The 13412-nt window shown below is 36.8% G+C and overlaps 1 protein-coding gene across 2 annotated transcripts in view; it reads left to right on the plus strand.

Moving 5' to 3' along the window:
* USP9X (ubiquitin specific peptidase 9 X-linked) overlaps window positions 1–13412 on the plus strand; it is a 110557-nt gene that overhangs the window by 61016 nt on the left and 36129 nt on the right. For both annotated transcript variants that reach the window (XM_067297797.1, XM_067297801.1), the window contains exons 18-25: window positions 703–914; window positions 2752–2992; window positions 3207–3356; window positions 3463–3583; window positions 4052–4182; window positions 4476–4754; window positions 8724–8849; window positions 12570–12695. In XM_067297797.1, coding sequence (XP_067153898.1) covers window positions 703–914; window positions 2752–2992; window positions 3207–3356; window positions 3463–3583; window positions 4052–4182; window positions 4476–4754; window positions 8724–8849; window positions 12570–12695 — 1386 coding nt within the window. The remainder of the gene's footprint in view (window positions 1–702; window positions 915–2751; window positions 2993–3206; window positions 3357–3462; window positions 3584–4051; window positions 4183–4475; window positions 4755–8723; window positions 8850–12569; window positions 12696–13412) is intronic.

Here is a 13412-nt window from a genome sequence, read left to right on the forward strand (position 1 = left end):
TATTTTGCTTCACTGTGCTGGGTACTCATTCCCAGCTCCTGATCTGCCTCTAAGAAAAGTGGCTACTGGATTGGGATTACTGCCACAGCTACAACTGTTAATGTATTCTGCAGTAGAAGTGTTTTCTTGCACCTGGAGTCATTACAGACTCTTTCTGTGATACGGTAGGTGTATGTCAGTCTAGGTCAGGAGCAAGGAGATGTTAGAAATTGGAAGGAAAGATGAGATTTGTTGCAACTGCCACTATGTGGTATCTTGCCCAAAGTCTATTTCTGAATTCCCACAGGAAAAAAGGATATCTGGAATTGGGTTATGAGATAAAAGATTTGTTTTGGTGGTCTGCAAATGTCCTGTGATCACTCCTAGTCTTAAGAAAACCAGCCTTTACTAGATTGCCAATTAGAAATCCTTTAATGGAGTTTGAAGAACTGAATAAGAAAAGGTGCAATTTGCTTTTCTCAGTGCAAACTTCCACTTTTTCTGTTTAATAACGAGTTTGCACTGTACAGCTACTGATGCCTTGTGCAAAACTTTTGAGGCGCATACTAAATTAAATCTAGCTATCAATGGGTGTTTTAATGTGAAGTAAAACAGCTTTAAAGAATAACTTATCTGTTTTTTTCACTTGCACCAATTTATTATCCAGCTGAAAGGTCATTTTTAGTATTTCTTTTAATTGCCCCAATTTTTTAACATATTTAGGTAGTGATTCATGAAGACTTCATTCAGTCCTGTTTCGATCGTCTAAAAGCCTCCTATGATACACTGTGTGTGTTGGATGGAGATAAAGACAGTATTAATTGCGCAAGACAAGAAGCGATACGAATGGTGAGAGTGTTGACTGTTTTAAGAGAGTATATAAATGAATGTGACAGCGATTACCATGAAGAGAGAACTATTCTACCTATGTCAAGGTATGTGTGAAAATGCACTACTGTGATTTCTGTTAACTGAAATATCACTAATATCTTGGCAATTTTACATTATAAAGGGATTCTATTCATGGCACTCATTTATAGAGCCTCAGCATTCCATTTCCTCTGCAGCTGAAGTCTGATCTGAAGTAATCTGAATTGAATCTAACAAACTTCAGTAAAAAAGTAACTTCTTTTTCAAAAAGAACTTCAAATGAATGCAAGCCATGGGCAGAGTGAAGGTCTGTCAAAAACATGATTTTTTTCCAAAAATTTTTTGAAGCATCCAAGCAAATACAGGCATTCAGCTATGTAGGAAAGGGGTGGCAGACCTGAGAATAAACTTGTGTATCTAGTGTTTTGTTCTATAACTGACACAGTGTATCTTGTGGCTAGATTGTTTTGGATGTATTTCCTTTTTTCAGATAACTGTTTAAAAACAATACCATTCTTTAAATCACTTATACAATTAGCATGGGCAAACCTTTTTTGTTCTTTTTTTCCATAGTTCTGTCATACAAAAACATGTTACAAATGTATATTTTACTCTTTCAGAATTGTTTACAGAGATGTTGCTCGCTCTTTGCAAGCTTAAATTTAGAATTATCTTTAAGCTCAATATTCTGGTTTTGGCATAAGTTTAACCACAGTTCCCATCCCCCCCCCCATAAAAAGGGGAAGAGAAGGCATGTTGAAGTATATTTATTTTCTGTATTCCTTCCCTCCTCGTGCGTTTGTCCTTGAGTAAAAACTTATCTTAAATCCTTTCTGTTACTCCTTTAACTCAGTCTTTGTATCAGAGAAAAGAAAAACCTTTAAATCTAGTATTGTGTAGATGATTTTCACAAGTGAAGTATTTTATTTTCATGGAGAGAGAAGCAGAAGAGAAGACTGTTTAAATGTTCCAGTGTTAGTAGTTGCTGTATGTAGGAAGAAATTCCCAAAAATGCATAAGGAATATGTTGAGATGGCTATGGGATTATAATGTAGTTAACTTTTTTTTTTTTTTAATGGTATGGAATTTTTGTCCACTTTCTTATTTTTAAGTGCCCTTTTTGTCAAGCAAACTGAAGACTGCTGTTTCTTTATGATGTGATGTGTTCATTGGTGGTGCATCTTGTTTATATGGGCTGTTTATTGTTTTAGACTTTTTCACAGGTCTTGTTAGCAGGGAGCTGTTATGAGGAATTTTTGCCTTCCTTTGTAGTCTGGGATCAGTTTGTTGAGGTTATCTGGGCACATCTTTCCTAGCGAGTTCCCTGCCATTGTACAAGTGGGGTCACTGGTAGTATGAAAATGTTTCTTCTGTTTTGATCCCTATTTTAATCTTCAAAAGCATTTTGATTTTTAGATGTGGAGTTCTAATATTAAACTTTACTAGCTTTTGACAGAAGGCATTCAGACTTGGTGACCTGATGACTTTTTCCTGGTGTTTCTGTGTTTGAAACAGTTGTTTCACAAAAAGAGCAAAACATAGTTGCCGGTCTAATGGGCTTCATTGCATTTTGATCAGGAAATTACAAGCAGGAGAAAGGATCTAAAAGTTTATAAAAAAACTTTTTACAATTCCATCAGTGTTCATAACCTAATGATAAAGTTGACCGTATTTTTATGTGTGTTTGGTGTGCACAGTGTGGTTTCTTGAATGCTTCTGTATATGTTAAGTTTGCAGTTCCTGGTGCCTTCGCAAAATAATGGCATGCTGGCGTGTACCACCATACATAAAGGTTTGGTGTTGAAATATCTTCAGTTCAAAACATAACAGGAAAAATAATTAGTTTCATTTAAAGTATTTCATGAGGGCAAAAAGAACTTTATCTTAATTGTTTATTTTCAGAGCTTTCCGTGGTAAACACATCACGCTGGTAGTTCGTTTTCCAAACCAAGGCCGCCAGGTGGAAGATCTAGATATTTGGTCTCATACAAATGACACAATTGGGCAAGTACGACGTTGTATTCTTAATCGTATTAAAGCCAACAGTGCGCACACGAAAGTAGAACTGTTTATTGGAGGCGAGTTGGTGGATCCTGCAGATGATAGAAAATTAATTGGGCAACTGAATCTCAAAGATAAAACGGTAAGTGTTGCAAGTCAGTTAATTATGCTGATTCAGATATTGCTTCACTTTTGTAAATGCTTTAAAAACACCATGCATAGGATCACTTATTCTTGTGAAATAGTTCCATTCCTCCCTCTTCTTGTAATATTACATTAGTACTGTATCAGTTGCTTATTTAGTAAGGAATCCTCATTTTTGCATAGTATTGATCAACTGTGATTGTGTTTTTCAGCTAATTACAGCTAAGCTTACACAGATAAATTCTAATATGCCCTCAAGTCCCGATAGTTCTTCTGACTCTTCAACTGGTTCTCCGGGTAACCATGGCAATCACTACAGCGATGGTCCAAACCCAGAGGTTGAAAGCTGTTTGCCTGGGGTGGTAAGCATATACTCTGATTGAAATGAACAGTTTAAAAAATATTTTTCCCCCTGTGTTTCATCTTTAACTGTTGTTTTTTATGCTTTGTTTGTTTGTTTGTTTTAAGATCATGTCACTGCATCCTAGATACATCTCTTTTCTTTGGCAAGTTGCGGACTTGGGCAGTAGCCTAAATATGCCACCTCTTAGAGATGGAGCACGTGTCCTTATGAAGCTCATGCCACCAGGTAAATACTTAATTTCAACCTGCTTTATCTTGATGGTTATATCTCGCCAGTTCTGTAAAAGTGAAGATAGGGAAATATTTTCTGCTTTCTGCTAGTTTATCGGTGCTGTAATTCATGTCTGTATTATCCTAATTAGAGTTGTAAATGTATTTCCCAAATAATTATGTCTTGTCTGTCTTATAAAGTTACATAGTTTGCTGTTTGTTCTGGGGTTCGGTGCCCTAGTGTAGTTCAGCGCAGTAAAAATGAAGAAAATATTGTATTTTGAAGTGGTTTTATGGCATTACTTTAACAGTCTTGGTACTGACAGTAAGCAATACTGCAAAACACTTCATAGTCTGTGTATTGGTTATTTTCTGTAACTTTTTTGACACAGTTAAATTTTTCATGTTGATAACTGTAAATACCACTGGCTTGTTCTGGAGTAGCTATGTTACAAAATATTTAAAAGTTATGTTTTTATTGCAGATAACACTACGGTTGAGAAACTAAGAGCTATTTGTTTAGATCATGCAAAACTTGGTGAAAGCAGCCTTAGTCCGTCTCTAGACTCTCTCTTCTTTGGTCCTTCTGCCTCACAAGTGCTGTATCTAACCGAGGTTTGTGATACTTCGCCTTTTCTTAAAAAAAATTAAAAAAAAATCTTTAACTCCATTTTTTTATTGTTTCTAAACTTTTTTGGCAATGCTCTCTGTAACATTGTAGAAGCCCAAGATCAAATTCTGTTTTGAAACTAACAATTCAAAATACTTAGTACTAGTTTATTGGAGGGCTGTATGGACTATGCTACCAAAGCATAGGATAGAAGTATTCCAGCATAGTCTTGTGTTTAATCATCTATATTCAAGCTAGCACACTTTTATTAGCTAACTTGCTGTATTTTGTTCTACAGGTAGTTTATGCCTTGTTAATGCCTGCCAGTGCACCTCTGGGAGAAGATGCCAGTGACTTCCAATACAACTTCTTAAAAAGTGGTGGTTTGCCTCTTGTATTGAGCATGCTGACTAGAAATAACTTCCTGCCAAATGCAGATATGGAAACTCGAAGGGGTGCCTACCTTAATGCTCTAAAAATAGCCAAATTATTGCTAACGGCAATTGGATATGGCCATGTTCGAGCTGTGGCAGAAGCTTGTCAGCCAGTTGTGGAAGGCACAAGTCCAATCTCACCGGTAATGTAAATCTTCCTTGATGCAGATAGCAACATCCTATGATTTTATATTGTCTGCAGCAGCATCTGTCTTCCTACAACTATGGTGCTCTTAATTGACTTAGTCTCTCTGTGCAAGTTGCATGTCAGCAGCTCACAGTACTTTCAGATAAGGTTGTTTCACACTTAAAAAAAAAAAAAAGAGAGATCAGCTTATTTTTTAAGCAAATTCTGTTCCTTTCTGACTGTAAAAAGGCTGGTATGAGCGCAAATCTTAATGATGTAAGCTTAGATACAGCAGGTTTTGTTTGCTGTTTACACATGCTTTTCACTGGGTTGTGTGGTTGTCAGTACAGATAACTTGCAGCATGTATTTATCCCATAAATGTGAACTCAAATTTTTTTGGTTTGAGTGTTTTGAAGGACGTATGGCTTCCTCTGGATGTTTCCATATCTCATAGGTACTATTACATCATAAAAAGCAGAGAATTGCAGTTGGATCATGTCACCTCTTTTTCTGCACAAAAATAAAGCATGCCAGACTCTTAGTTCAATCCATTGCTTGTAGAAAATTCTTGCAGAAAACAGCCAGGTAAACTGCCAAGTTAAATGTTTACTGTTGAAAGATGCACTACTCTTAAGTTTCTTTGAGTTGAAAAGGGAAAGGGTGGAATGACAGAGCACCTGTATTACACAGCCAAAGTAGTAGATTTTGTACATGTTTAATATGGCTAGTACTTCTACATGTGGACAGATGTGTTATAGGTCAAGGTTTTACTTCTGCTCTCTTATACTAGGGCTAGTACATAGAGCCCCAAACTTAAAATTTGCTGCTGCCCTTCTTGGACAGTTGCTTCCTGGTATTCCAGCTATCTTTTTGCTTTTGTGGAGTTCCATCCCAAACAGTTGCTTGATCTGTCAAACTATACTCAAGAATACATAGAAGGAGAGGCCCACTTTAGAGGACTTTTGCTTGGAATATTTGCCAAGATCATTCTTTGAAGCAGAGAAATACAATCCCATTAAATCTGAAAAATCAGCATCTGTTCTGGTTATCTGCATCTGCTAGAAGATACCAGGCTCATTCTTTTTCAAGGAGATCAAAACTCTTGACAGAATACTTTTATAGAGAGGTAAAGACTTTTTCTTGTCTCTTGTCAGAATATAACAAACATCTTTAAGCAAGTGTGTTTGCCACCCTATTCTTTGCCTATTAAAATGAGTAAACTTTACTACCATATTGTCTCATTCTGATTATCCAGAAGGCTGTTTGGAACACAGATCAGCATCAGCTGAGTGTCTTAAATATTGTTTAAAACTGTTTTGTGCTGACCACTTAGATGGTGGTAACATTTGTCCATGTCTGCTGACATTCATTATAGTGCTGCAAACATCTGATCTATCAGAGAAAACATAGTTATTCTTGGTGTCTTCATCCTCTTTAAAGGACATTGGTCTTGATCTTTTCTCCTGCTGCAGCACCAGTGAGCTTCCTTCTTGGGTTGGAGGTGGGAGTTGTAAAGGTTTTCTATTACATCTAAAGTGTAAGCAGCATAGCATAACTTTCTGTCTTGGCCAGTTCTTAAGAGAATGAGGTAAGCAAGACTGTCTCTGCAGTCTTCCAGTTATCAGTCTGATACCTATCCCTATGGCCTTTTTGAAATATTCCAGTATTTTCTTTGCTTTCATAGAAGCTTAAATTGATAAGGTTATTGAATTTACCTCTCTGTTACATATATCCTGGTGAGCCCTTATATTATGTTTGATCCTTTTACATCCCGCTTCTGATAGCTTATCGACCATGTAAGCACTATAACAATCTTCAGTGGAAGTTCTGGAATTTTGCTGCCTTAAATCAAGTGCCTTTCAGAAGCTGTAACAAAGCAAAGAGATATGACCGGTGCCAGGTGTTATAGAACAACTTCATGGTGTGTCTTCTGAGGAGCATTTGAGTAAGGAGTGGAGTGGGGGTTGTTTTTTTGTGTTTGTTTTTTGTTTTTTGATGGAACTATACCAGATAATGGAGAAACTTTTGTACAACAACTTCTAATTTCTAACCACAGTGCACACAGGCTTTTCAAGCAAGTTTATCTATGACAGTCACAGAATGGTTGAGGTTGGAAGGGACCTCTGGAGATCATGTCATCCAGCCCCCTGCTCAAGGAGAGTCAGCTAGAACAGGTTGCCCAGGACCATGTCTAGTTGGTTTTAAATATCTTGAAGGATGGAGACTCCACAACCTCTCTGGGCAAGCTGTGCCCGTGTTCAACCACCTTCACAGTAAAGAAGGGTTTCCCCGTTGCCTCTTGTCCTGTCACTGGGCACCACTGAAAAGAGTCTGGCCCCACCCTTTTTGCACCTGCTTCTCAGATATTTAAATGCATTAATAAGATCCCCCTTCAGTCTTCTCTTCTCCAGGCTAAACAGTCCCAGTTCTCTCAGCCTTTCCTCATAGGAGAGATGCTCCAGTCCCTGCTCTAGTAGGTCACTCCAATAGCTCCATATTTCTCTTGTGCTGGGGAGCCCAGAACTAGACACAGTACTCCGGATGTGGCCTCACCAGGGCAGAGTAGAGGGGGAGGATCACCTCCCTCGACCTGCTGGCAACACTCTTCCTAATGCACCCCAGGATACTGTTGGCCTTCTTGGCCACAAGGGCACATTGCTGGCTCATGGTCAACTTGGTGTCCACCAGCACTCCCAGGTCCTTCTCCGCAGAGGTGCTTTCCAGCAGGTCAACCCCCAACCTGTACTGGTGCATGGGGTTATTCCTCCCTAGGTGCAGGACCCTGCGCTTGCCTTTGTTGAACTTCATGAGGTTTCTCTCTGCCCATCTCTCCAGCCTGTCCAGGTCTCTCTGAATGGCAGCACAGCCCTCTGGGGTATCCGCCACTCCTCCCAGTTTTGTGTCATCAGCAAACTTGCTGAGGGTGCGCTCTGTCCCTTCATCCAGGTCATTGATGAAGAAGTTGAACAAGACTGGACCCAGTCCTGACCCCTGGGGGACACCACTAGCTACAGGCCTCCAACTAGACTCTGTGCCACTGATCACAACCCTCTGAGCTCTGCCATTCAGCCAGTTCTCAATCCACCTCACTGTCCACTCATCTAACCCACGCTTCCTGAGCTTGTCTCTGAGGATGTTATGGGAGACAGTGTCAAAAGCCTTGCTGAAGTCAAGGTAGACAACATCCACTGCTCTCCCCTCATCTACCCAGCCAGTCATTCCCTCATAGAAGGCTATCAGATTGGTTAAGCATGATTTCCCCTTTGTGAATCCATGCTGACTACTCCTGACCACCTTCTTGTCCTTCAAGAGAAGGAAACCTCCATTTTAGTGGAGCTGCCAAGGCTTACAGAGCTATGTCAGCCTCAGGAGAAGGAACTCCAAACTCAAACCAAGACAGAGAGGATAGAAACTTGTCCTGGATTCTGTTCCTTTTGTGAAAGGATGGTAAGAACAGGAGAATGTAATTTAGAGCACTATTAAAGAACTTTCCGTTCAAACTCAAATGCTTGATATGTAGTTAAATATAATGAACTCTGCATCCATGTTCTTTCTGGCCACTAGTAGCTATTCAGAGGGAGACGTTATCTTAGAAAACTGTTTCTTTCGTACATCAGCAGAAAGGTAAGGAGGAGTTGTAATTCAAAAGATTCTATTAACTTGAAACAGCCAACTTGAAATTAACTATTAACTTGAAGTAACTAAACAAACCTGCAGCAATAAGTAGTTTCAGGCAAATGCCTCTCTTATCTACTTGTACCCTATAATCTTACACTGTAATGTACAATGTCTTCAGATGTGATGGTATCTAACTATTTTAGAGTGAGAGGTTTTCTTCTTGGCGTATATGATTTCTAAAGGTAGTTCTTCTTCCAAGATCATATCTATCCCCAGCAAACCCTTCTCAAGTAACTTTGTTTTCATATCTTCTTTTTTTTTTTTTTCTCTCATGTAAAATAATTACTAAAAAATATTTTCTTCCAGATAAACCAGGCTACACATGACCAGGCAGTGGTGCTACAAAATGCCCTACAGAACATTCCCAATCCAACTTCAGAGTGCATGCTAAGAAATGTAGCAATACGTCTTGCACAGCAAATATCTGATGAGGTTGGTGAATTCCCTTCTGTATCACCTTTTCTTTTTTTATAGTATCATTTATTTCTTTACCCTTCTTAAATTTATTGCTATGTAAGAAATGGAATTTCCTCCAAAAATGACGTAAAACATTTGAGATACCATTCATACTCTGAATTAGTCAACTGCCTGTTAAAAGTATTTAGTGAGCTGTTTCTATATGGAATTGTGAAATTCAGTGTCCAGTATCATAAAGAGACACAGGTGAACTAGACAAGTTTCTGCACAAGCTCTTTAATGGATTGTGAATATTATCTTTGGATCAGTATTTCAGAAACTGTGTCGTAGATTTAAATAAATCAAGTTAACATTTTTCTTTAGAAAATATTTTCATGATGTTTTCTTCTTTTTGTTGTTCTTACTCTTGTGTCTTTGGTTTCTGAATAATATTCTCTTCTTGAAGAGAAGTGGAAAAAAGGGAGGGAGTTTTGAATATTGAGTATGATTTTAAAATGCTGTGGAGATTAAGCAAAAGTCCAAAATCATTACCAGTACATCTTTATATATTGAAAATGCTTTAATGACACAAGTGGAAAATTGGATTATGGATTTGGGGAAGGTTAGGCAATGTGCTTTGCAAATACGCTACTCTTTTATCTGTATAGTATGAGCAGCTCTGTTTTGATTTGGAATTATGAGTCATGTTAGTGAATAAATTAGAGAATTCTGCTGAATTCAGCAGAAGCTAAAGTCAGAGCTACTGCAACTTCTTCTTTCAAGGTGAATGAAGATCCCTTTGTTTCCGATGTGGAAGCAGTGAATAAAATTGTAATTGAACACTATATAAAAACAATCTCTGCAAGCCATCTCCAGAACGTTTCTGAGATACCTAAATAAAAGCAGTCTGGTATTATCATCTTAATGTCAAAAAGTACAGCCTCTTTTATGAAGAGGAGGATCTGGAGAAATCACAGTATATTAAGCTGCAAGATGGAGCCATCTGTCTTCCATTAGTGGTGATACTGCATTTGTAGGCTGTTGTATATGTAAAATTGGCCAGTTGAGCTCTGATTTAATTAACTTTTTTCCACAGAAGAAATGGTTTTTGAGATCAAGGTATGAACAAGTCTTTTAAGTTATGCCTTTGTGTCTCTGGAGGGCTTTTGGAAAAAATATTTTAGCAAAGCACATCAAAGCAAACAAATCTGAATCTCTTTTGTAACGGGTTACACAGTATTGTTGGTAAAGTATAGTCTTTAATTTTCTGTAAGTAATAAAACTGCTGTAGATCTAAATTTGGTATTTGTTCTAGTTTGCTATTGAAAAAGGTTTTTTGGTTTGTTTTTTTTCCCATGTATGTTTTGGTGGTCAAAGACTTTTCCTGTCACCTCACTTTTTTTTCAGAAAAGTTCTGACATGTTTTCTGTAGACCAGACAAGACTACAGGATAGAGAGAGGTCTTTCACCTTTCTGTAAAAATTTTGATACTTGAAGATTTTAAAACTAAGGGAAGATGAAAAAAAAATTGATCTTTCTTGGGGGGGGGTGACAAATTTTCCTTGTGATGCTGCTAGTGTAAGGTTGCTTTGCTTGTGATGAAGGTGAAATACTTTATTATTATTTTTGTTGTTTTTCTTCTAGACATTGTTCATACCAGTAGCAAGGATGCACATTGTTCAGGCCTCCTGATGAGGCTAGTGGATTAGTTAAGAGTCTTAGAGTCTCATTGTTGATTCAGTCTGAGCATTAGAAAAATGAAATTGGAATATTTTGAGAACTGTTTACCTAGGACAGATATAGAGTCATTTTTTTCTGCTTTTAAAGATTGTCTAATTTCTTGATAATGCTACCTTGAATATAGACTCCAGATACCTTGTTGAAAAGTTGATGCAAACTATAAATAATGGTAGATGTAGTATATAAATGTTTTGTGATGTTGTAAATTCACTATGAGATACACAGTTGAAGCCCTGTATCACTTAAAAGCTACCAACGTTTTTATGGGTCAGCTTTAATAAATGTATTCATTGTGTAATTAATTTAAAAAATGTATTCTGTAAATTGCTGCATCTTGAAAAGCGGTTTGATATGTTCTATCTTCTAATCTGAGATTTTAATTCTTCCGAAGAGGAATAATGCATTTCTATAGACAGTGTCAAACAAATACATAATATTTGGCACCTAAAGCTAATGTTTGCCCCACCATCTTGTCACTTGAATTTAATTTTAGAAATTATTGGTTACTAAGGAGTGTTACAATGACTCTGTGTTTGCTGAATTTATATTACATGGAGAAGAAAAATACAGCTGTTTCATTACGTTATAGCTGATGCTTACTTTTGCTAGATTCTAATTGGGTTTTATACTAAGCTGCACATTAAGTGGGAAGTAGTCAAATTCTAGACTTACTTGATAAATTCTGGACAAATATCTGACAGTTGTTTTTCATATAGTTAGAGAATCCTGCTTATTTTAATGTTTGAAGAAATAATACTAAACTTAGCTGTATAAATGGGTCTGGCTATTATAATACATTTCTGTATAATAAAAGTGGAATTAAATTCAAAATACTTTAAAAAAGAGCGCAAGATAGTAAGTTTTGGAATATAATACTTCTGAGCAGTATGGTTCCTTAATTTAGCTCGTTTAAGTGTGAATTCTCTGAGCCTAAATTAAGAAACAGACTCTTTTTGGTATTGGCTTATGTAAGCTATTGTGAATATGCTTGCCATCCCCTAATTTACGTGTTTAAAAATTTCCTTACCTTTATATGCAGTTGTCACTTAGTAAACTTGGGTGATTTTATAATCTGTCTAATATAGCCAAAGTAGAAAGAGAATACAATCATCTTCAAACCAAAAGCCTTTTCCCTAACTTAAATGGTTTAATTTTCTTCCTTAAAGAACAATTTTAAGGACTTGTTACTATGTTCATATGGGATTAGAAGCAAAGGGCAGAAATAGCTAAATGAACAGGAAATCCTAAAATATTTTAAATTGCTGTGATGCATCATACACAATTTGGTTTAGTTTTCCAAACACCTGTTCTGTAGGAGTTTGTCTGTAATGAATGCCTGCAGTACATTATAGAAATCAATGGATGTTAACTCAAACAATGCCTGAAATACTGAAGAATGATTCTGCATTCATAAGATGCATGGTCTGTGCATGATCTCATTTGTTTTAAAATCTGTATAACTTGAATATAGAAGAACTCTCTTTATAATTTATCAGGTACTTCGATAAACTTTAGTTTGTCTAGCTATCAGATAGCATGATATATATCATGGGAGAAGAGGAGAAACAACCAGAAACAATCCTTATAGTATTTAAATGTTACATTACTTTATAGGCTAACTGCCTTCCAGATGTGTTTTGGGGTGTGTTTTTTTTCTCCAAATCAAGGTTGTTCTAGAATTGAAGTAAAATAAAAACAGGTGAAACATCTGTTCCAGTCATCCCAATGGTCTGTTCTCAAAATTTAGTCTGTAGTTGGCGATTTCTACTAAATCTTACTCTGAATCATTATCATGCATACTTACATTCTAACATAAAATGAAATATTAAATCATGAGTGAAATACAAGTGCTTTTCAAGGTGCAGTTTCTCTTTTATTTTTCCAATTTAAGGAGAAATTCTTGGTGTTAAGCTTTATACTTTTTATGAAGTTCATTATTGTAAGAGTTTAGATTCCATGATAACATTATTTGCAACTGTATTTTAATGTTCCTCTGATTTATTTCTTTGTTCCTAGGCTTCAAAATACATCCCTGATATCTGTGTTATCAGAGCAGTACAAAAAATTGTCTGGGCCTCAGGATGTGGGTCAGTTCAGCTGGTGTTCAGCTCGAATGAAGAAATCAGTAAAATCTATGAAAAGGTAAGAATTCCTAAACAACAGCTTTTCTAGTGTCAGCCAGTTCAGACTCGGAGTGTGACCAGCTTTTAAGTAGTTATCTTGGTGGGAATGTGTTGTGGAGTCTAACATGTCTCCGCTGTCACACCATAGTTAAATATTCTGTTCCAGTTACCTCTTCTCAGTCACTATTTAATTGTAACTTGGATCAGTTCAAAAATGCAACCAGTCTGTTAACTGTTGTAACGTGTTTCTAGCATACTTACATTCCATATCTAAATATAAAATAAGCACTTCTTGCAGTGCTAATTTTTGTAGTCTTTAAACTTACGCTTAATCTGTAGAACAGACCTTTTATGTGCAGTCTGGAATGAAAAACATGAGCAGTTATATATCTGAGATGGGCATTGAAGCACTGGTGAAACTAGATAATTGCTAATGCTGTGTGGCTTTTTTTCCTTTATTATATACATATGGAAGCCATCAAATCTTTGAATCTTCATGGTTTAACATGCAGTTTACACAAATAGTTTGGGGGTATATTTCAGTAAGTTATTGCAAACCTTGTGCTTAATGAATGTGCATAATGAGTGGATTGCCTACTGTTAACCTAGAATTTTGACTGTGATCAAAAACACCTTCATGTTCTCTAAACACTTCAGCCTGATTTTATAAGACAAACAGGTGTAGTACTCATGAACACTTGCCTGAGAGTAAAAGGGAAAGGACTCTGAGATGTTT

This window comes from Apteryx mantelli, chromosome 1 (genome assembly GCF_036417845.1).
Source record: "Apteryx mantelli isolate bAptMan1 chromosome 1, bAptMan1.hap1, whole genome shotgun sequence".
Classification (NCBI taxonomy): domain Eukaryota; kingdom Metazoa; phylum Chordata; class Aves; order Apterygiformes; family Apterygidae; genus Apteryx; species Apteryx mantelli.